Source organism: Charadrius vociferus, unplaced genomic scaffold (assembly GCF_000708025.1).
Source record: "Charadrius vociferus isolate BGI_N301 unplaced genomic scaffold, ASM70802v2 scaffold296, whole genome shotgun sequence".
Taxonomy (NCBI): Eukaryota; Metazoa; Chordata; class Aves; order Charadriiformes; family Charadriidae; genus Charadrius; species Charadrius vociferus.
In genome coordinates this window covers 200,029-220,642 of record NW_009648972.1, presented here as the reverse complement: position 1 = coordinate 220,642, position 20,614 = coordinate 200,029, and the positions used below count along the sequence as shown (strand labels likewise).

Sequence of the window (20,614 nt, the reverse complement as noted above, 5' to 3'; positions counted from 1 at the left end):
GAAACCGCCGGTGACCGTTAACGCGCCTGTCGCTCCTGCCTGGCGTCTCTCCGCCACCGCCAGCCGGCTCACGCCTGCTGAGGGGACCGGGCCGGGCGGGTTGGGGTGGCCGTGTTAAATTCGGGTACAGGCCGGAGCGGAGCCTCATCGCTTTGCGCGGCTCACCGGCACCAACGGTCAGGGAGAGCCTCCCTCCTCCCCCCTCCCCGGCCCCTCTGCTGAGCTCACAGGGGCTGATTAGGGAGAGCAGGCGGCCTGCAAGGAAGGAGGGCAGCAAAAGAAGAAAATAAATTTGTTTAGCTCCAAAGAAGGGGTGCTGTGACTGCTTGCCTGGTCTGTGACGGGATTGTTCTGAATACATTTGCAGTCACCGGCCACGTTTCTTCTTAACTTCAGCAGGCTTTGAAACCAGTCCTCTTGAGGCTGTGGTGCCCGATGTTGGTCAAAAGCGAAGTACAATTTGCACTAACATTGGAAAATTATAATTTCCTTCGGGTGAGAAGGTGAGCAGATGTTTATGGAACTGCAACAACCCCTTCCACACCACGTTTCCACTATAAACTGTTCTTTGGTACGCTGCCAAGAAAAAAAAAAAAACAAACCCTCACAAAAACTGCCAGCTACAGGATGTCGGGCATATCTGTACAGGATCACTTCCACTTGCTTGTAAGCACAGATCCTTGTAAGTGATCCTAAAGCCACTCAACAGCAACACCGGTGGCAGGTGGATCACACAAGGTATAGATTTTGTTCTGCTCTTTTCATATTATATCTGAAAATGAGTTATTTTTATCCGTGAGTAAATTAGATTACCTGGCTTTTAATAGAAATGCTATTGAATCAGCGCAGCTGAACATCACTGAATCATGAAAATGAGATTATTGTGTTGCTGAAGCAATACGAAAGGACCCGGAGCTGGAGCCGTTGTTAAAGCCTGTGCATGGCTTGGTGGTTGTGCCTCATTCACATCACATGCAGTTTATTGGTATTTCACAGAATAGTTTGTGAAATAGTAATCTCGATTCTGCACCTTTTTTCATTTTGTATTGTCCTTTACACCTTGGCAAAGGGGATGTAGAAAGATGCTACAGTCATCTGGAGTCAGTAGATGCCTCACAAAGAGAGGCAGAGGGACCAGGGCTTGGTCAGGCTGGGGAAGGGAGGGATTTGAGGACACCTAACAGCAGCCCCCCAGGCCTTTACAGGGTGGCTGTTTGGAAGCTGGATCTAGACTCTTCCCCTCAGTACATGGCAGGAGGGCAAGAGAAAACAGGCCAAAATTGAAACAAGAGAGGTTCAGACTGAGTATGAGAACTTTGTTACCCGCGAGGACAGCCTGGCACTGGAGGAGGGCCCAGAGAGGTTGTGCAATCACCAGCCCGGAGCGTGGAGCTCAGTACTTGATGGGATCAAGCCCCAAGCAGCCTGGTCTGATCTCACACCTGGCCCTCCTGTGAGCAGGGAGGTCACACTAAAGGCTTCCCCAGGTCCCTTCCAACCTATGGTTCTGTGAACCTGTGATCTTTGCTTATATACCTGTCTCCTTTGGGTGATATGATTTTCCTTCTGAAAACAGTAGGTTAAGTGCGTTCATACATAAACATACACTGACACTGTGTGGAAGAAATCTTTTGGTTTTTTAGAGCTAGGATGTTTTTCCCAGTCTGAAAGACCGATACATGAAGATCAGAATATAGGCTCTGAATTTAGGTTGTATAAAAGTACATTGCTGTGATATATTCTCACTTTGCTTTAAACAACCTGCCAAGTTCGGATGAGGAGAGAGAATGTTGATTGACATAACATAAGCACTCAGATTACAAGGATAGAAAGCACCCTCACAAGGTTTTTTTGCTATTGCTATTGCATGAGAGACCAGGTTCTGGTTTCAGCAACTTCCTTTGAACCCCACTAGGTGACTACAGAGACCTCTCACCTTTTTGATACTAGTGATTCAGTAAATTCTGTATCCTTAAATGAACATCAGTCATCTTTCAAAAGTATAAGTTCTAGTTCAAAGAGCAATTATAAACCTGAACCAAAATCAGTTAATTTTTTAGGTTCACTACCTGGCTTCCTTTGCTCTGAAATGTATGAATCTCAGCTGAAATAAAAATTCAGTACTCACTAGGGACTGACCATGATCAAATCAAATTGGGAAATCTGTTTTACATGTTGATTGGAATGGAAAACCTGGACAGCCTCTGAGAAGTGCATTTGATATGCAATATAGTATAGTATGTGATGGTAAAATATGTCATAGGAAATGTTTTCATCCCTGAGAAACAGCTGACTTGTTGACACTGAAGTATCAGGTGGGGTGAGTCATACCATTTTTTAATGGGTTTTTTTCAGGACTCAGGGTCCTGACATTTTGTCCTGTCTATCACAAAACACAAATTCTACTCCCATAATTCATTTCCTTTTTTTGTATGTACAGTGCTGAAGCCTTGGACTGTGAACAGCCTCTTTGTCTGATCCAAGTTTTTATTTACTGTTGTGACTAATTGTGTGTCCTACCTCGTGGTGCAAAAAATAATTCACAATTTCCACTTATCTAGCACTTCATTGATCTATTTTAGCATTTTAAAAGTTGTCATGTTTTGAACCAGATCAGCTCTTTTAGATCTTATTCCCCTGTCTGTGATCAGAGTCCTTCAAAATAATCAAACTTTCCCAAAGATAGAATTTAGACTTTCGAGAAGATACCCGTTAATCTTCTTTGAGAATCATCCAGTAAAACATATTTGAAAACCTAGACAAACTACTCTTTAAAAGGGTCTTAATTCTGCATTTTCCCTACGTTCAAGACGCTGCTGGAGAAGAGGGGTTCATTGCAAAGGTCTTTTGCATGGCTGGAATACAACATTGTGAGGGCAAAGCAAGCACAGCTTGTCAAATATCCTCTGACACTTAGTGAGAAAGGCAACCTAAGTACCAGTGCAAGAGGTTTTTCCTTCCAGGTCATAGTGAATATACCTAGTGAGGCAGAAACCTAAGCCGTGCATGACTTTATTTATTGTAAATGCACAGTGATGCAAAGCCTTAAGAAATCAATTCAAGAATTGTTCTTCCTGCTCCACTAAAAAGTGACATGATCAAAAGAGACTGAACCTTGCATTAACTAAGCAGTTAAATCAGGTTTCTATGTTTCTTGGGCATTTGAACCATCTGCTGAGCTTAACCATTCATTTTAATTTGTCAGTACACTAGAAATTCTACCAAGCAGATACAGGCAAAAGCAATTTCCGGGGAGAAATGCAGACGTCTGGTCATGAGAATGAAATATTTCAGCATTCCTACCACATGGGACAGATAAGCAAATCTATCCCTGGTGCTGACTTTATTAAACCCCTCTGTGCTTAGCAATCAAATACTGTCACCTCATCACTACCCAAGGTAATGGCAGGGGAAGTCTATGAAGACCCTCAGTGGATTCATGATAATTGGAAAATGTGTAATATACATATACCAAGAGAAAAAGTGATGGAGAGCCATCCAAAAATGTGGAGATATTGTGGTTAATTTACAACCTGAATGAATGTCTCATGTTCAGGAGCTGCCTCGAATTAATAAAACTGGGTTCAGAATGGAAGGGTGAGTGTGCTAGTCTCAGACTTCCTCCGTAGCACCAGTTATTTAAGCTGCTTTACACTGTGAAATACTGCAATTCTCTCTCTCCACGGGCTAAAAAAGATGTATCTCACATGAACTCAATTGAAAAGAATGTATCATCAATTTTCTTCTTTGATACCAAATTGGTGCTCACATTTAATGTCACTGAACTTTGGAAAAACTCTTGCTGCTGCTGCAACACAGCTCTAGTTTTGGCATTTCTTTATGAATTAATATGGCTAGCATGAAAATTTGGAGATAGGTTGAAATAAACAAAAGATGTATTTTTGTTTGTAGAGACATAAGCCTTATGTTTTAAAGCTTAAGTCAAATTCATTGTTAGGAGTGAAGAAAGGAATTTTCCTTCAGCCCAGGCCATTCCAGATATGTTCCTATGAAGTTTCCTTATCCTTCTGAAAGCTTGGGTGCAGGCCCTCCCAAAATGGGGGATACCTCACCAGAGAAACCACTCTTCTGAAATGGTTTGAAAGCAGGTAGCTACAGAATCTATAAATTATGTCCTCCTGTACATATTCTAAGTTTATCTATAAAATTGTTCCACTTCACTGCAAAAGAATGGGATTGCACTGCATTTTCATTCCAATGAAGAATAAGGAACATTTTAGGGTTTTTAGAGATGACCAATATTTAGCACTTAAAACACCACATTGGGATGTGATATAGACAAGCTCAAAGCCAAGCTTTGTCTTATTAACAGCAGAATCTTGAATTTGGAGCCTTTAGCTCTACTGACTGTACTCCTCCTCATCAGGTGACTACCTGTTGCAGTACATCTCTGCCCCCAGAAATTCTGCTGGAACCTGAAAAGCCAATCAGAGATGAGTTTCTAAAATAAAATCATGGTCTTTAGCAAATATGGTTCTGTTTCAGTGGGAAAAAAAATATGAATTTATCCTGACAGGTCTAATAGTTCATTTCTTTCAATAAAATGAAACGAAAACTTGTCAGGACCCTGATGACACTTGTGGGTCTTATTCACCCTGACTAGCCTGACCTGGGGTCTCCACCCATACACCCTGCCTGTGGGCTCAGGAGCCCCACTGAAGTTCACCCCAGGACTACATTGCACCTGTGCCAACTCTGACCTGCAAGCTGACATCCTGGCCTGATCTTGTGGCATCGCTGGTCTGTGTCTTAACCTGGTCACCTTCACCAACCTTGATCCTGACTCACTGGTTTGCCTTCCCAGGTTGATCGTGGCACTGCAGCATCACCAAGGCTGCGCGTGGTGATTTGGGCTCTGGGGTGATGCTAACTGCCTGCCACACTTGGTGGTTGTCACAAATATTCTTCAGGTGCAGACTTTGAAAATCTGTGAAATATTTCCAAATCATGCTCTTCCGACATTTCAATGGGAATTTTACAAAAATACAATGAAGCAGAAGAACTTTTTTCTATTCTAGTTCCAATATGCACGTGATATGTGTACATAGTATTGTCCTCAGATAGTCCAGGGTAGAGATAGTGAGGGAATTATCTTTGTAATTAAGCCACTAAGGCAAACGACTTCCTTCAGAAGGGGGTATTTGGGTAATTAAGCTTCTACAATGGGCGCGTATAGTACCTTGTGGGTAATCTGACAGCCCTGGAGACTCTCCAACAAAGTGTATGTATTGCTTTTTTTTTTTTGTTATAAATATATTAAAAAACAAATGCTCATTCTGGTTGTGTTTTCCTTCCTCTTGTCTCTCCCTGACCTCTCTCTCTATTGTTCCTTCTCTATGGAGCCTCTTAACATCAGTGTTTCTGCACATATGTTAGCACAACGGGTTGCCATAAAGGATTAGAGAGTTCTGCAGTTCCTACAAGGTCACTCAAAAATTCAGGTTGGAATACAGACTATAACCAAAGAGTTTCTTTAATTCAAACTAAATTTGAAAAGCAAATTGTTCTTCCAAATTTCCTCAGAGGTAGTAGACTTTACAACTATGAAATCTGCTATTGAGTCATTCATGCTGTGCTCAGGCATTAAACAAGTAAACCTTGAAGTAAGCTGTATGTCTTTATTGGAAGTTTTGCTGCATCTCTTTCACTTTATCTGCAGTAAAGACGCAAAAAGTTTGAGGTTTTTTTGAAAGAAAATATATGCCAGAAATGGATTTAGGGTCTAGTCGATAACACCGGCACATAATAAACACAAATGCTTGTATTCTTATGCAGAGTTTCTCAGCAGTAACTTTCCAGGTGTTTCACAGCAGTGATCGGTAACATTGAGCACATTACACTTGGCATTTTTTCATGACGTTACTGAAAAAAAATGAGTCACAAGCAACTTTGTTATTCATCCACATCTACTTCATAGGGAAAGGTAGACAATAATGAGGTGACTTACTTAAGTCACGCTCCCGGTCAGTAACGCAACTGGAAGGAAAACTCAAATCATTTGGTTATAGTCTGTATTCCAACCTGAATTTTTGAGTGACCTTGTAGGAACTGCAGAACTCTCTAATCCTTTATGGCAACCCATTGTGCTAACATATTAGCTGATTGTAAAAATGGTGGTATGTGGTAGGAAGACCAGGCTTGTAACACAAGAATCTTCATGTGAAAAGGATCAAGCTAGACCTAGAACTGCACACTGTTGCTAGAGAAAGGCTATGTAGCCCAGCAGTTTGAGAAAGAGCGTGTGGATTCAGCATTCTGGTTTATGCTGGGGTTTCATGCGGCTACACATTCCTCTAACTTTGCTATGCAATCCTAGCTTTATCTCTAACTTGCTCAACGGACAACAACACAAAAAAAGACCTTTGTGCATGTTGCACAGCAAGTTGCTCCTCGACCTCGCATGAAATAAGGTGCTAGCCAATACAAGATTTGCTTATTTTGTCTCTCTGCAGTTGCAACCACATCTCATTGTGATAAATAAAATATGAGACCTTGTTGACCAGAGACTAATTTTTTTTGCTTTTTGTATTTATATCTTATGTAGAAGGTAGAAACAACACCTGCCAATTCAGAGTTTTTCTGAAGATTATTTTCACCAGAATACTATTCTTGACAAAAGCTGAGAAAGCTGAAGACTCTAAGGTTAGCATATGTTAAGACCTATTTTAATGGCGATGCAGTTATCGGCTTTCAAGTATAAAGAGAACCCATTTAACTCAGACACTCCGCCAAACACCGCAGAGAGGTGCTGTAACAGATGACATACACAACTGAAGGAGTATGCTAGGAAAGCTATCTGGATAACACAGCTCCTTACTGCGGTATTGCTTGCAGGCTGAAGCAAAGGACTCATTTCCTTTGGGTCTCTGTGCATCATTTCACTTATGCATGATCCAAAAGATGCTTAGGTCAAGAGGAATCTTTTCTTTGAGCTGAAGCTCACAACCACACAGAGCAAAATAATTGTAGGAGTATTTCTAAGGCTTGATTTATTCTCTGTTGTGCAAATTTAAGAGAAAGAGTTTTTCCTCCTTTTGGAAGCTAACATTTGGGCAAGTACTATCAAAAGAGTAAATCTATATTCTGAAAGCCCACTCTCCATAAATACTATGGAGAACAACCGATCCAGTGTGTCTTCCATTTTCTACCAGTATCTGAGTATATATCAGCAAGTAAGTGAACCTTGCAACATCTCCAAAGTCAGTATTAACATCCCCATTGAGAATTGAAGACAGTGGGGAACAAAGAAAATAATTGAGTGTTCCAGAGCTATAAAACTAGACAGTACAATCTGATATACTCTGTTATGCGTAGCTATTATGTATTAAATTATACAGTTCTGAATGCACATTCACCTACAACGCCACTTTCCGTAAGTTTTTATCACAGAATAAGGTGTTTAAAATTGTCACATGGATGCATTTTGTACACTTAATTGCTTGTATTTTCTATTTAGTAGAGGTTTACAAACACAATCATTTTTAATAGATTCCAAATGAAAAAGTACATTTGCAATTTCTTTTACCCACAAGAAAAGAAAGAAAAAGCCCATCTATTGTAGTCCTTTCCTACCCATATGTGATAATGACTTTCCTGTTGGTTTTGAGATAACTACCCTGAGGAATAAAATATTGCAGCATTTACTCTTACAAATGTATGGTTTTGAGTGAGTAAATACTGCAGGTTTGGCCCCTTGCTTGCTTTAGATGGTCTTCTTTAAGCTCAGAAAACAAGTTTACTGAAATTACTAGAACTTTTGCCAATTATTTTGCTGGGAAGAGAAAAATGACCATTCCTAAACAGTACATACAAGACAAGAAATAATATGTAAATTTCCTTACTTTCCCCTGGTAGTTTCAAAGCTGGATGCTTTGGAGTTGGCACCCTGCTGGGTGCTGGTGATACCAGGGCTGTGGGATGACGGTTTGAGAGATCTGTTCCCTGTAGCTGTATCCTGGCTAGTAGTGACCTCTTGCTGGAAAGGGACCTCTCTAGCATCGTTCTGCAGAGATGTGCCTGTGCTGCTCGATGAGCTTCTCTTCTTATCTTTGTCAGGGTCACCATCGCTGTGTCCATTTGACTGGCTTGCAGGGGTAGAAGTTGTAGGTTTGGATGTTTTCTTCACTGCTTTCATTCCCAGAGTCTTGCCTGAAGATGCAAAAGGAGGTCCCTGTGAGGCACTCACTTCGGCAGCTTGGATCTCAGAATGGGGTGACCCCACAATTGTGGTCGGAGATGGAGTCAAGTCTGAGTGACTGGTCTGGGTTTCACCACCCTGGCCTGTGGTCCAGAACTTTCCTGGAGTATTAAATCCAGTGCTGCCACTCTGTAAGTGCAATAGGACCAGCAAGAATATTATCTCCTTCATTCTGCTGGTTTGTAAATGCTGCAAGTTATCTCACATTTATTTCTCAAGCAAGAAATCCTGTAGCTTCTCCCTCCTCCTGACCTGCTGCTTGTACAGTGAGCCTACCCAGAGGATGCCCCGACAGGCTTTATTTTTGTAGAAAGGAAACAGGTTTTGGTGTTTCAAAACTGACTGAGGAAGCCTGGTTTCCTGTTTCTGTGGATTCCTCTGCAACCTTTGACCCCTTGGAGGGCAGGACCCTGGCAGCCTTTGTGGGAGGAAAAAAGAAGTTTATGCAGAAGGCACAGGGTAAAGATTAATGGCACAATAGAAATGTGGAAAAATATGTACTGTGAAGTCATCCTGAGGGATAAAAACTGAAATTATTAGGTAATTTTCCTTTCACATGTACGTGTACAAGGAAGAAAAGTGACTTGTCAAATGTGCCCTTTGGATGGTTTGTACTTGTGACCTTGTTATTGAAAAAAAGGAGTTGGTAAAACTGGTGTGCTGCATAAAGCTGAAAGTTCGCTGCATCTTCTCTTTTTGTTTGAATGTTTAAGCACGCTGCTGCCAAAAGTGGGGAAATGATAAGGAAGAGGTTCACACTATATTCATCGTTGTACCACAAGCCTTCGAATGGTAATCATTTACCTATGGGTCATTGGCCATTTATGCAGCATCCTATTTCTGTAGTTCAGTCAACGATGTGTATGAACTATTTCTATAGTTTCATTGCCTATAGGTGTCTGGTGTAATTTCAGATCCTCTGGGGTACGAGAAACACCAATGTGGGCCTGCCAGAGGTGGCATATCATCTATGGGAGACAGGTTCCCTGCTGGGGCAGGATACTTGAGGACATTTCAAATGATGTTAAAAGCTTACATAGGGGCAACTGAATCCCATCCTAGATCCCCACTGACTGTAACTGGAGTTTAGACACCTAGTTCACCTGCAGATCCGTATTTATGAACCTCTAAATCCCTATTTCTAAAATCTAAATCCTACCCATATACAGGACTGAAGGGAATATCTTGGATCACTGAGTCCATTCCTTCCCTTTTATTGCATACTTTTATAATTAGTTAATTACAATCAATATTATCCTAAACCAATATTAATTGCAGCCTAACATAATATTGGGAACTTTACAGGCTGGAAAGATCTGGGGAGATGGATATTCAGTATAAAGGGTAAAGATAATGTTTTACATCAGAAGGGTAGACAAATACCATACTTGTGCATTACCCAGAGAGGCTGTGGGATCTCCATGCGTGTAGATATTAAAAACACAACTAGACAAGACACTGAGCAATGTGATCTAAGCCCTGCTTTGAGTTGGGTTTTGGACCAGATGACCTTTGGATGTCCTTTCAAATCTATATTACTCTATGAAATTATGCTTGTTAGTTGCCAGGTTGAACACTGCAATGAGGGAAGAGGAGAAGGAATTTTTCCTCCTCTAGTGCCATTCTCCAGCTCTCTGAGATTAAGGAGAGTTAGTTTCTTGTTGAGGGAAAAGAAAGGGGAAAGATAATTGCTGAAGAAATTGCATAGAGAAACATAACATGAAATTTTAAAGTAGGGACAAAGCAGCAACAGAATAGACCTGTCAGGAACCAAAGAGATCTGAGAGGGCATTGCGAACCTGTTCAAAAAGCCTCTAGCCACTGACACAAGTGCTGCACTAAGGACTATGGACTATGTGTCTGTGGAAGCCACCTCACACACTCAGGAACAGAACAGCATCTCCTGGGCATGCTTCATATTATTTGAGGATCATCTTTTCTCAAAAATAGAAGCAAAATCCTCATTCCATGGAAGTTTGAAGATTAACAGCGACACCATGGAAAAGCTGGTAAATGACTTGCAGTTCTTTTCAGAAGATATTAAAAAAAAAAATAAAAGAAAATCAAAGAACAAAAAGTAAACAACCCATACATGGTTTTCCATTTGCTATGATTTTATTTTTCTGTTTTATTGTCTCAGTAAAATGCAGGCTTTTACTGTGCAAGTAAAACAGATGCCATTTTGTGATACAACATGTTAGAAAAGAAATGCAGTTGTGCTGCCTTTTGGACACTTTATTTCTCCTCTCTTTTTCTTACTCATAGTGAAAATCTGTAAATGCCATTTGAATGTAGGACACAGGAGACAATCTGAGGAGCAATCTCATTTAAAGGCTAACATAAACTATTTCATGTGAGTATTTCTCCTTTTGAGCTCTATATTTGAGATTTTACCATTACTTGAATTACCATTTGTTATCCCATATTTTTAAAAATCCGAGGATAAAATGAGAGGTAAATTAGCCTTGACTGTATTTGCAAATTAAATGCAAGCTGGCTTTAAAAAAGAAAAATCACAGCAGCTGCATACTGTGTTTGCTTATACAGTTGGAGTGCCTAATAACAAAGCTTGGATTCTGCTTCGAGTTACTCCACTGCAAGTGTTAATTCTGCCTCTAAGGTCAGGGAAGTAACTGCAGATTTCCACCAGTGCAGAGAAGAGCAGTGTAGAAGAGTCTGGCTTTTGGTGGTTGGTAGATTTCATTACAACAGTGTTTATTTCCCCGTCTGAATACTCCAAAATGAAAATTTATTGTTCATATGATTTTATTAGTACATGTCTGGGCTGTTGATTAAAAGGAAAAAATGTTTGAAGCTGTTTTTATTTAGCAAAACAATCTTGGGACTGTGAGAAACTCAGGATATCCATTTTCAGATTGCTGCATGCTGGATCTGAATCCCAGCTCATTATAGACAGTATTTCAGCATTAGTTCACATCCAAGTGCCGCATGTCTCACTGCAAATTGAACCTAGGAAAGGATAAGCACTTGGATGCATTTGGTGAAACTTAGGTAGAAATAGGTTCAAAATAATCCTGAAAACTCCCATTCAACTTGCTGCTTACTCCCTTATGCGTAAATCCATAGGTCCCACATTTTTTTTTATTAGTTGTGTAGCAGTATTACTGGAAACCCTGCATGTTGGGCTGGCCTCATGGGCTTTTACTGTGAAATTTAAAAGTTGACCTTGGAGCAGAAGCTGGACTTCAAGTTCCCAGCCTATGTTAAGTGCCCATCCTGGAGGCTACACTCCTGCTTACTTTTGTACACGTATTCTTTCACCCAATGAGTCTGAACTTTTATATATATTGGCACATTCATCAGGAGGGATGGAGAGCCTCTCCTCTCCCATGAGAGCACAGGATGGTGAAAGAAGCAGTTTCCTGAGAGGTGGAAACAGAGTCTGAAGATGCAACTGCACTCCTGGGGGGCATTTAAATCCTGTTTGCTACTGTGGAAGAAAGAACAGTATTTATTTTCAGGGTCACAGCTGTGTCTCTCCAGATAAGGCAAATACTTTACTTTAGCCTGAGTAAGCTGACCAAAGGCTGGGACTTTAGAAACACTTTTATATTTAACATCTGCTGATGGCACACACTCAACACTGTGACTTCAGACAAATCCCTGCTCATCTCATTGAATAACTTGAACCATCTTCAGGGACTTTCAGCTCTCCCCAAGCACTGCAAAGGGAGCATCGAGTTCGCTCTCTTCTGCAGTTATCAGCCTGCACAGCCACTTTGGCAGAGCTACTGTTGATTCTCCAGATTATTTAATAACTTCTACAAGCTCACCTCTGCTACGCAGCCATGGTCTGTCTCACAGCTTTCTATCATTCTCACCCCTTGGGGTTGACTGGTAGTGAAGCTATCCCCAGTCTTAGTAAGAGTTGTCCAAATCCATAGGGGCTTGGTAGCCCAGAACTATCCAGACCAAGGACTGCACAGCCAGATCATCTTCTCTACCTAGGCTAGCAGCTACGACAACAGCTGTAAAACACTGCTCGTGGGCTGTATGCCTGCTTAGCACCTAGAGTCACAAGAGATAAGGGTAAAAAATAAGATTTTCTATGTGAGAAAGCTGGTATTGAATAGCACTTTATTCCACTGATGGGCCTGCTTTGAAAGAATTTGGCTTTCCCTTGTCCCAGATAAAACACAGTTGTATTTGAGATAATCTTTCACAATGCTTCCAGTACCTGTTGGTACCAGCTCAACTGGTCCAGTGAAGAAGTCTTTTTCACTGCTTTTTTCTCTCATATAAAAATGGGATAGGGCAGCACTAAAGACATGAAAATAGGCACATCAGGATCAGGAAGAAGAAATCAATTCTATAGTCACTCTGCCATGATGCAGATAATTCTCATCCAGTTGTATGAAGAGCTCTAATATCCCTCTATATCAGAAAAGAAAGTCTCTTGTTCTTGTCATAGTGTTTCCCCTGTAAGCTCCAAAAGCATATTCCAGGCTTCTGAGCAATTCTGAGTCACCATATTTATTTTTTTAAGTTAACAGCTCGTATCCGATGTATATGGCTGATCAGCATGAATTAAAAGGACGTAATGTAAGAGATGCCATCATCCTCAAAGTGGCTGCATTTTACTAGTTATAACCATAGAGTACTTAGACAAGAATATTTCTCCATAAGAGTCAAACCAGGAAGTTCAAATTTTACATCTAAAACCAGATTCAATGAATCAATAAGATTTCTTTAGGTTTGTTTTGATTGCATAATGCAGGCCACTGCATCCCTCTCAAAAAATAGCTCCTTTGACTCTTACTTTGCTTAGAACAGTAATAAAAGGAAAAATCATTAATGTCTGTAGAAAGGATATAGCAAAAGAGGGATTTTCTGAGGTCAGTATGTGAAGTTTGCATAGTTACAGCATGAATTCTTAGTGGTTTTGATGACTCCGCTGCGATCTGGCTCCAGCTAAGGCAGACAGTCATATTCCATCATCAGCATCACTCTTGATCAAACTAAGCAAACAAAATGCCCTACAGTGTTTGACTATACCTTTGCTGAAGTATCATGTAATAGCAGTGATTTTAAAGTGTATTCCAATGTTTTCTTTTCCTTTGTCAGTGGGCAAGTTTTTAGCCTTCAGAGACATTTATGTATTGAAAATATCTTTTGTGTGGGAAGTGCGGCAGCCGATGAAGGAGATTGCGCTCTGCTTTGCTCTAACTTCAGCCTATGCTTAGGGCAAAGTTGACATCAGGTAAGTGGGAATTGACAACGGTCTGAGTTACTTTTACAAAAAAAAAAACCAACCCTGAGAGTTCTTCCTAGCATTTCCTTTCTAGAAACAATTTTTGATATGCAAATATACCGAAGAACTCTAGATTTTCCTAGAACAAAGGAAATAACTCCTTGGTGCGGAGCTCTAACCTTGGCCATTTCCGTCCCTGTACTGCCTCCCAAATGTGATGGAGGCACCGATCTTTGGTGAGCATTTTAGCCTCTTTCAGCAGCCTCTAGGGTATGGTGCTAAAGGACAGTTTATATTAGGCAATGCTCACGCTATTCAGGAGACCAAACTATTCCCAAGTGCCAAGAAATCAGCAAAAGACATAGGAAAGCAACAGTTACTTACCTAGCCTTTAAATCCAACACTAAGAAAAGCTTAGCTAGCCCCAGGAGACAAAGCTTTACCTCCAGGAATGTGTGGCAAGCTGGGGACTAAGTAATTGTTTCTGAAGGACAGAAACTTCCTGGATGCATTTTTCATCTGCCTTATAGTGTGCAATTCTCACACGTGTCTGTTACTGACAAATCTTCACTAGCAACACCCTGCAAAAAACAAACTGATGCTCCCATGCTAGCTCATTCCCTAGAATATTGACCAATAATAGTCTGCGGAAACTAGAAGAAAGCCAGGGCTGTGACAAAAGACCAGAGCAGTAAAAATGTCCTCTACTGGTGGCACACATTCACAGCTGTGCTGGGCTGCTTTCTCACAGCTGAGGGTGGCTCCACCAAGAGTGATCAACCTTCCTGAGCAGCGGTGCTGCAAGTGACTGGAAGAGCAGCATTTACCTGAACACTGGAAGCAGCCAAACCCCGTGGTATTATTATGGGCAGGTCATCAAGTGCTGCTAATTCCTCTGGAGAGTGAATCATCTCTGTTTTGCAGAGTCTAGTGCTAACAGACTGCATTCAGTATGTGTGTCTTTCCTTTGGCAAAAATAGTTGCTTTGTTTGGCTGTGTGTAGGGAGGAGAAGGGAGATCAGGATGCTTCCACTATAGCTTTGGTAGGAAAAAGAAGGGAACAATGAAGTGAAAGAGAGGCGACTGAAAAGGAACAGGGCATTGAAAGGAAATGAAATTTGGATTTGCGACTTTGAGCTTGCTTAGAGCTTGGAGGTGCTTTTGATTTCAAGTTTTTCCTGATATGGATGAAACACAAACTTCAAAAAGCAGAACACCAGGATAAGGCCTACGCTGTTTTGTCTCCAGGGAGTCTCGAAAGAAGTCCCTCTTCTTGCTTATACTGTGTGCCTGTGCCAGGATGTAAAGAAGCAGCAGATGAGAAAATGAAATTTGTGTCAGGGCTACTGCTGGCCTCACAAAAATGAGGTGGGAGTCCAGTGTAAGGTGAGAGGCCTTTCTACCCTTGCTTTCTCCTCTCCATTTCCTGAGTATAGTGAAGGATACCTAGGACATTTCAAAAGTAGCAGCCAGAAATGACCTGTAATTACCAAGTTAATAAAACTGTCAAGTCTATCAGGCTGGATGAGGAGCAGCCTACAGTCTGCTATGTCTGCATGCTGGAAATATCAGACTGAAGCGATAGTTGATACTCCTCCCATCACTCTGTTTCTTATAACTGCTGTTTCCATGGCAAATACACCGACTTGGTTTTCTACAACCACACTCTCTTATCACTTTTGTTATAGATATGTATTTCGTGGAAAATAGATTTCTTCCCCCCTCCCAGAGCAGCTCAGTCTGGAGTGAGAGTCACAGCTCGTTTAAGGGATGGTGAGAAGCTATTTGCCTTTTTTTAAGCAGAAGGAACTTTGTGCAAGATATGCAAAGACTAAGTCTTAATGGATACAATCAAGGTAAAAATATGCTGTGTAAAGCCTGCATGTGATTTCCTAAGACCGCAGGAATTCTGCTCATGATGTTTTGTTTTTCTGCATTTTGCTCATCTGAGGCACCTATGGGTCAATTTCATTTGCATCGTTTTATACACAGAATTGCTCTGTTTCCGTTTTCCAGCACTGAGCCCCCAGTGTTGCAACTGGTAGCGCGCAGATAGCTATGAAGTGCTTCCATTGCGCATCAGGCTATGGCCTGGTGCCAAACTCTGCCTGGGGCATTTGAAAAGGCTTAGTGGGATAGGAACCTAAAAGGGAATGTGACAATACAGCTGTAAACATTTCAATATACATACATTTATATCTAAGTTTATCCATAATTCTGTCTCCTAATTTTTGCTGCTGTGCTTGAAATTTGTCCAGGTTTGGTTGGATACGTGACTAGAGATTGTTGCTGTTCATAGGGCGAGTGTATGAATTGCACAGGAATAAATGCGTCAGTCTTGTTTTTATAGTGAGTTTTGGTTTGATAACGATGTTCTAGTTCAGTAAGGAAAGAAAGTTGATTTGCCTGATGTTTCCCAACTGGCATCTCCGTGGCTTGAAGCATATTGGGCCAGGCTACGGTAGTGTCTTAATTTCATTCAGATGTGACTCAGAGGTAAGTTGAGTATCCCAGAACTGAACCAGTTAGCTGCACTTTGCAGGGGGATCTGTAAAAGTAGCTCTTTCTGGAGGGGAGCAGTCCAGTAGCTGAGATGTTTTGTCTAGCTGGATCTGTAAGCAGGTTTTTATGTGAATAGGCTTGGTAGAAGAGATGAAGATGCTGAATGCCTATACAAGAGATTAATCTGATTTGCAATGACTGGCTAGAGCCAATTTCCAACACTGATTTTGATTTAACCTGCTCAGTTTCTTTTATAGAATTTGCCTTCATCATGTTGTTCTCCCTTTTCCTCTGCTTATAAAGATACTTGGGGATCTACGTTCCTTAAGAGTGAGCATTTGAAGGTATGGCAAATTGCCTCCAGATATGTCCAGTGAGAACGTGCATGAATTTTCCAGTCAGAAAATGGTGTATAGCCATGGGGAAAGCCTAAAACCATGGGTTTGTCAGAAAAGATATTCCAAACCAGCTGACATGTACTCTTCATTGTAGCCTTTGACACAAGAGTTCAGAAATATCCTTTCCACATAGATTTAAAACCTCACATTCTGCTACTGTGTGGATTGCTGCTATATGGGGCCATGCTTTGTTTTGCTGGAAACCATCATAATATGTGAAGTTTATCCATATTGAAGGCTTCTCAAAGTCGTCTGATCTTGACACACAAGGATGTTGTTCCAAGCTATAGGAGTGAGCCCTCTGCTATTTACAGACAAGCTTTCCCCATCATATGGAAAATAGATTTGAGAGACTTTTCTGTGGCCCATGCGATTCATTCTATTCCTAGAAAATTAGTTAGCAGTCTTGACATGCCCCAGGAGAAAAACAAAAGGAGGGCAACAGGAACCTCTGTGTGTAATCTGCAATTTGAGCGATTATAGATTTGTTGTAGTGACTAACTTTTCCTTTGGAACCAAAAAAAGAAGAAGCGTTGACTAATGTGCTGTGCAGTGGTTGCTGCAGCTGGGAGTTTAGACTTGGACTGGAGCCTGAAGGAGCCTAATTTGGAAAATAATGAGCTTTGGGAGTGAGTACTAAATCTAAATATATGTATGTATGCTCATGTATAGTAGCCATGACACAGTAAGTGCCACAAGAGTGCTTGGATTTGAAAGGTCTCTCTTTCTTAGCTGTATCTGCAGGAGGAAATCTGGAGGTTAAGAGAGGGTCAAAGTAGGTAACAGCAAGCAGTAATGGCCACCAGCAACTGATTTCAAATGGAAGAGCTGGAAAACCTTGTACCAAGTATATAAGCATGATTTCTTATTTCTCACCCTGGGTTCTTTGTTTTGTTCACGTTTCAGATTGAATCCCCAGGAGCATGCCAGTAAATCTACAGAATAGGTTTATTTCTTTAAAACAAAACAAAACAGAAAAGAGAAGAAATAATAATAAAGTCTTATTTCCTCAAAATGTTTGGGGTTTTGCTGTTGTTAGAAAATCCCCAAATTAATAAAGTGTGTTTTTCATCACCATGCCAGTCACCAGTGGTGAAAAGATGAAAGGGAAATAAAAAGAAGAGAAACAAATTGAATATCTGAGAAAAAGCTTTCAAAATAAAAATCCCTCAGAAAACAAACAAACAAAAAAGTGAATGTAAAATTGCTCCACTTTGTAAGCTAAGAATTTTAAATTTCAAAGCTTCCTGTGAAACCTTTTACCTTTCTTCTGTCAGCTTGGCTACAAATCTAGACTGGAGATGCATTGAACCTGATATGTTTTATCAGGTGTAGCTAAAAGGTAGTACCTGCTACCTGCTCTTTTAGCAACTGAGAAATGTAAGACTGCAGCATGACACCTAGCATGGTGTTCCTACAGGAGGTACAGCACTATGGGCCTCTCTGATCTGTCTTCCATGCATATGAAAAGAGTAGGCAGCATCCCTGAGCTTTGCCAGGAAGGCACTGAGATTTGCTCAAGCCCTCTATGTTATATTCAGACACCAAAAAAGAAATTTTCCAAGCATCAAGCAACTGCACTGTTCCAACTTGGTACAGGAGCAGCAAAAAACTGATGGTTGGACTCGATGATCTTAAAGTTCTCTTCCAACCTAGACGATTCTAAAGGGGCTTTGGGAACACAACCTCTTGGAGTGCCCAACATGAACCCATTTTGAAATGGATCGACAGAAGAATTAGGAGTGAGCAAGGCCTGACCTTCCCTTCAAGACTTCCCTTCAAGCTTAATCCCTTTCTAGAGGGAACAGGAAACATTATGGAAGGCCCTGGGGTTTCGTTGCAGGTCACACTGGTGGACCATAAGCACCAGAATCTTTCAGAGACCTAGAAACAGCACAGCAGCCACTAATTTAACCAGCTGCTTCTTGGCCTGGGAGCGGGGTCACTTGGACTTCGTCTATTGTAGTGCAGTGAGTATCAGTGGTGAGAAAGACCATGTAACTTTTCCACATGATTTTAAGCTCTTCCAATCTAATCTTAATGGAGAGAAAAATCCTGTCCTGCTCTTTCAACATTTGCAGAATTTCTTTCTCCAGCTGATCCTGCTGCATGTGCAAGTGTCTTTCCACTCCTGGAGAATGCCAGAGCTCTGAGCCCTTTGGGGACTGATTTTTTTTTATCTCCCCTAGCTCTTTTTTTTCTATTCAGAGGAAGGGGGGTGAGCTTCTCTTCCTTTCTCTGTTTGTACTAAAAAGCATTTCTGGAATTTCTGAACTTGCTTGGTTTCCTTGAAGCTTTATTTTGAGTTATTTGGTTGGAACAGTAACTAGGTCATTAGTAATGACCAGGTAACTATTACTGACCTTGTTTTAGTGTTTGCTTAGCTTTCTACAATTGTATGACGTAACACCTTTTGTTATCTGTACTTAACACAGAACAATAGCAAGCAGTTATTATGCGTAGAATGAATTTGACCTTCAAATAAAATGCAACGTAAGGATCACAGGCGTGGAATCAGAGCAGGAGCTTTAAAGCACAGGAAACCCATCATCTCAGAGAACCCGCAACTATGAACAGCTCAGCACCGGTCAAGTATTGGTTATCAAAGGAAAACAACCTTGGCAGCTGCGTAAAACCAGTTCTAGTGAAAAAGCAGAGTGTAGATCCTGTTACCAAGCCTAAAAATTACCCCAACCACAGATCCTGGGGCAAGAAGGAAGAATCAACACCCCCATTCCTCCCAGAGAGGAGATGAGCGTGCTGGAACTCCCTGCCCACAGCCTGAAGCCATCAACCTTCATACCCAGAGGGGCAGTGCAAGGCTGAGTGCAATACCAGAGAAGGAGGCAGGTTCTAGAGAGTTTGTGTATTTATAATTTTTAACTGTATTTCATTTGAACTGTATATGTATCCTTGTAACTGGGCTAAAAATAGTCTTTAATATGGATGCAACAAATCCAAATGCAGAGCAGAGTCTGTACTGTGAGTACAGACTGGAGGTGGCAGGGAAAAAACATCAGTGTGTGTTGCAGCCCAGCACAAGCCTCACCAGTAACCGGGGCCGTTCACCAGAGGTGTTTCCAGCTACTGGAGGGGGATGGGGGTTCAGTGGATTAGTTTCCTGTAAAAGGACTCACTGTCAATGATGTGCATTGCTGGTGAAAATACAAAGAAAATGTGGCAGAACAGGGCAGGCCAGGCTGTGCCTGGCTCCCTGGGAAGTTCGTTGGTTCTATAAAATGGGTTGTGTGGTCTGCTGGGAAATACCGGCTTGACAAATTTACGAGGCACAGTAAAATGAAATGATGATGGCTTATTCCTGGCTTTTCAAACTGCTTGAACTGAGCAGCGCATTTTACTGCCACATGGCAGGTCGGGGCTTAAGATATTTGCTTACGCTTGTGTGCAAGCTATGCTCACCCTTTGCCATAATAAAATTTTCCTTATGAGCCCCATTTCAATTTCTACACGTTCTGCTTCACTGCTGGTTTGCCACTGCCAGCTACCTTTGCTGAGTTTCAGTCCATCCTGACGGATAAATTTGTGAGACAGGGGTGGAAATGATAGCTGTACTTTGGGACGGTAGCTGTTGCTGTGCAACAAAATATGCATATCTAAAGCAGAAGGCTACAGCCTTCCTAAAGCCACTCAGGTAGGCATCCATTGTAGGGTATATAAAAGAATATGGGAACACCTGACTGAAGGCACACCATAATGTTGAGTAACCCACAGTGGCAGGCAGGTAATAAATTCAGTTAATACACAGAATCTGTATATAGTCTCTCTAGCGTGCCCCAGCATTCGGCCTCACTGTTGTCCAGGTCAGGTGTGGGAAGACATTGCATCATGGCTCCCCTAGCCCGAGTATGGGATATCCTTCTTAGGGCCACTGGTAAACTGGTGGACAGGCTGGGAGGTGACTACGAACTCCTAATTTGACCAGGTTATATTTCGATGGGTTTTTCCCCCATCTGGTATGGTGAATTTTATGTTGGTAAAAGAGGAATGAACCATCTCTTTATTCAAAGAGAAGAAGTAGGGGGAGCCTCGGAAGTACTAACTACTCCATTTCAGTAGTATGTTTCCAAGGGATCTTTGAACTCTTACCCTTCATAACGTATGAGGCCTTATCACGCTCTACAACTACCTGAAAGGAAGTTGTAGAGAGGTGGGAGTCAATCTCTTCTCCCAAGTAACAAGCAATAGGGCAAGAGGAAATGGCCTCAAGTTACGCCACAGGAGGTTTAGATTAGGTATTAAGAAAAATTTCTTCACTGAAAGGGT

At 41.4% G+C, this 20,614-nt stretch overlaps 1 protein-coding gene across 1 annotated transcript in view; it reads right to left on the bottom strand.

Annotated features, from left to right (window-relative positions):
- Positions 1-8,389, bottom strand: part of MMRN1 (multimerin 1) — a 44,805-nt gene extending 36,416 nt beyond the window's left edge. The window contains exon 1 of the mRNA XM_009887736.1: positions 7,863-8,389. Coding sequence (XP_009886038.1) covers positions 7,863-8,389 — 527 coding nt within the window. The remainder of the gene's footprint in view (positions 1-7,862) is intronic.
- Between the last annotated feature and the right edge of the window lie 12,225 nt (positions 8,390-20,614).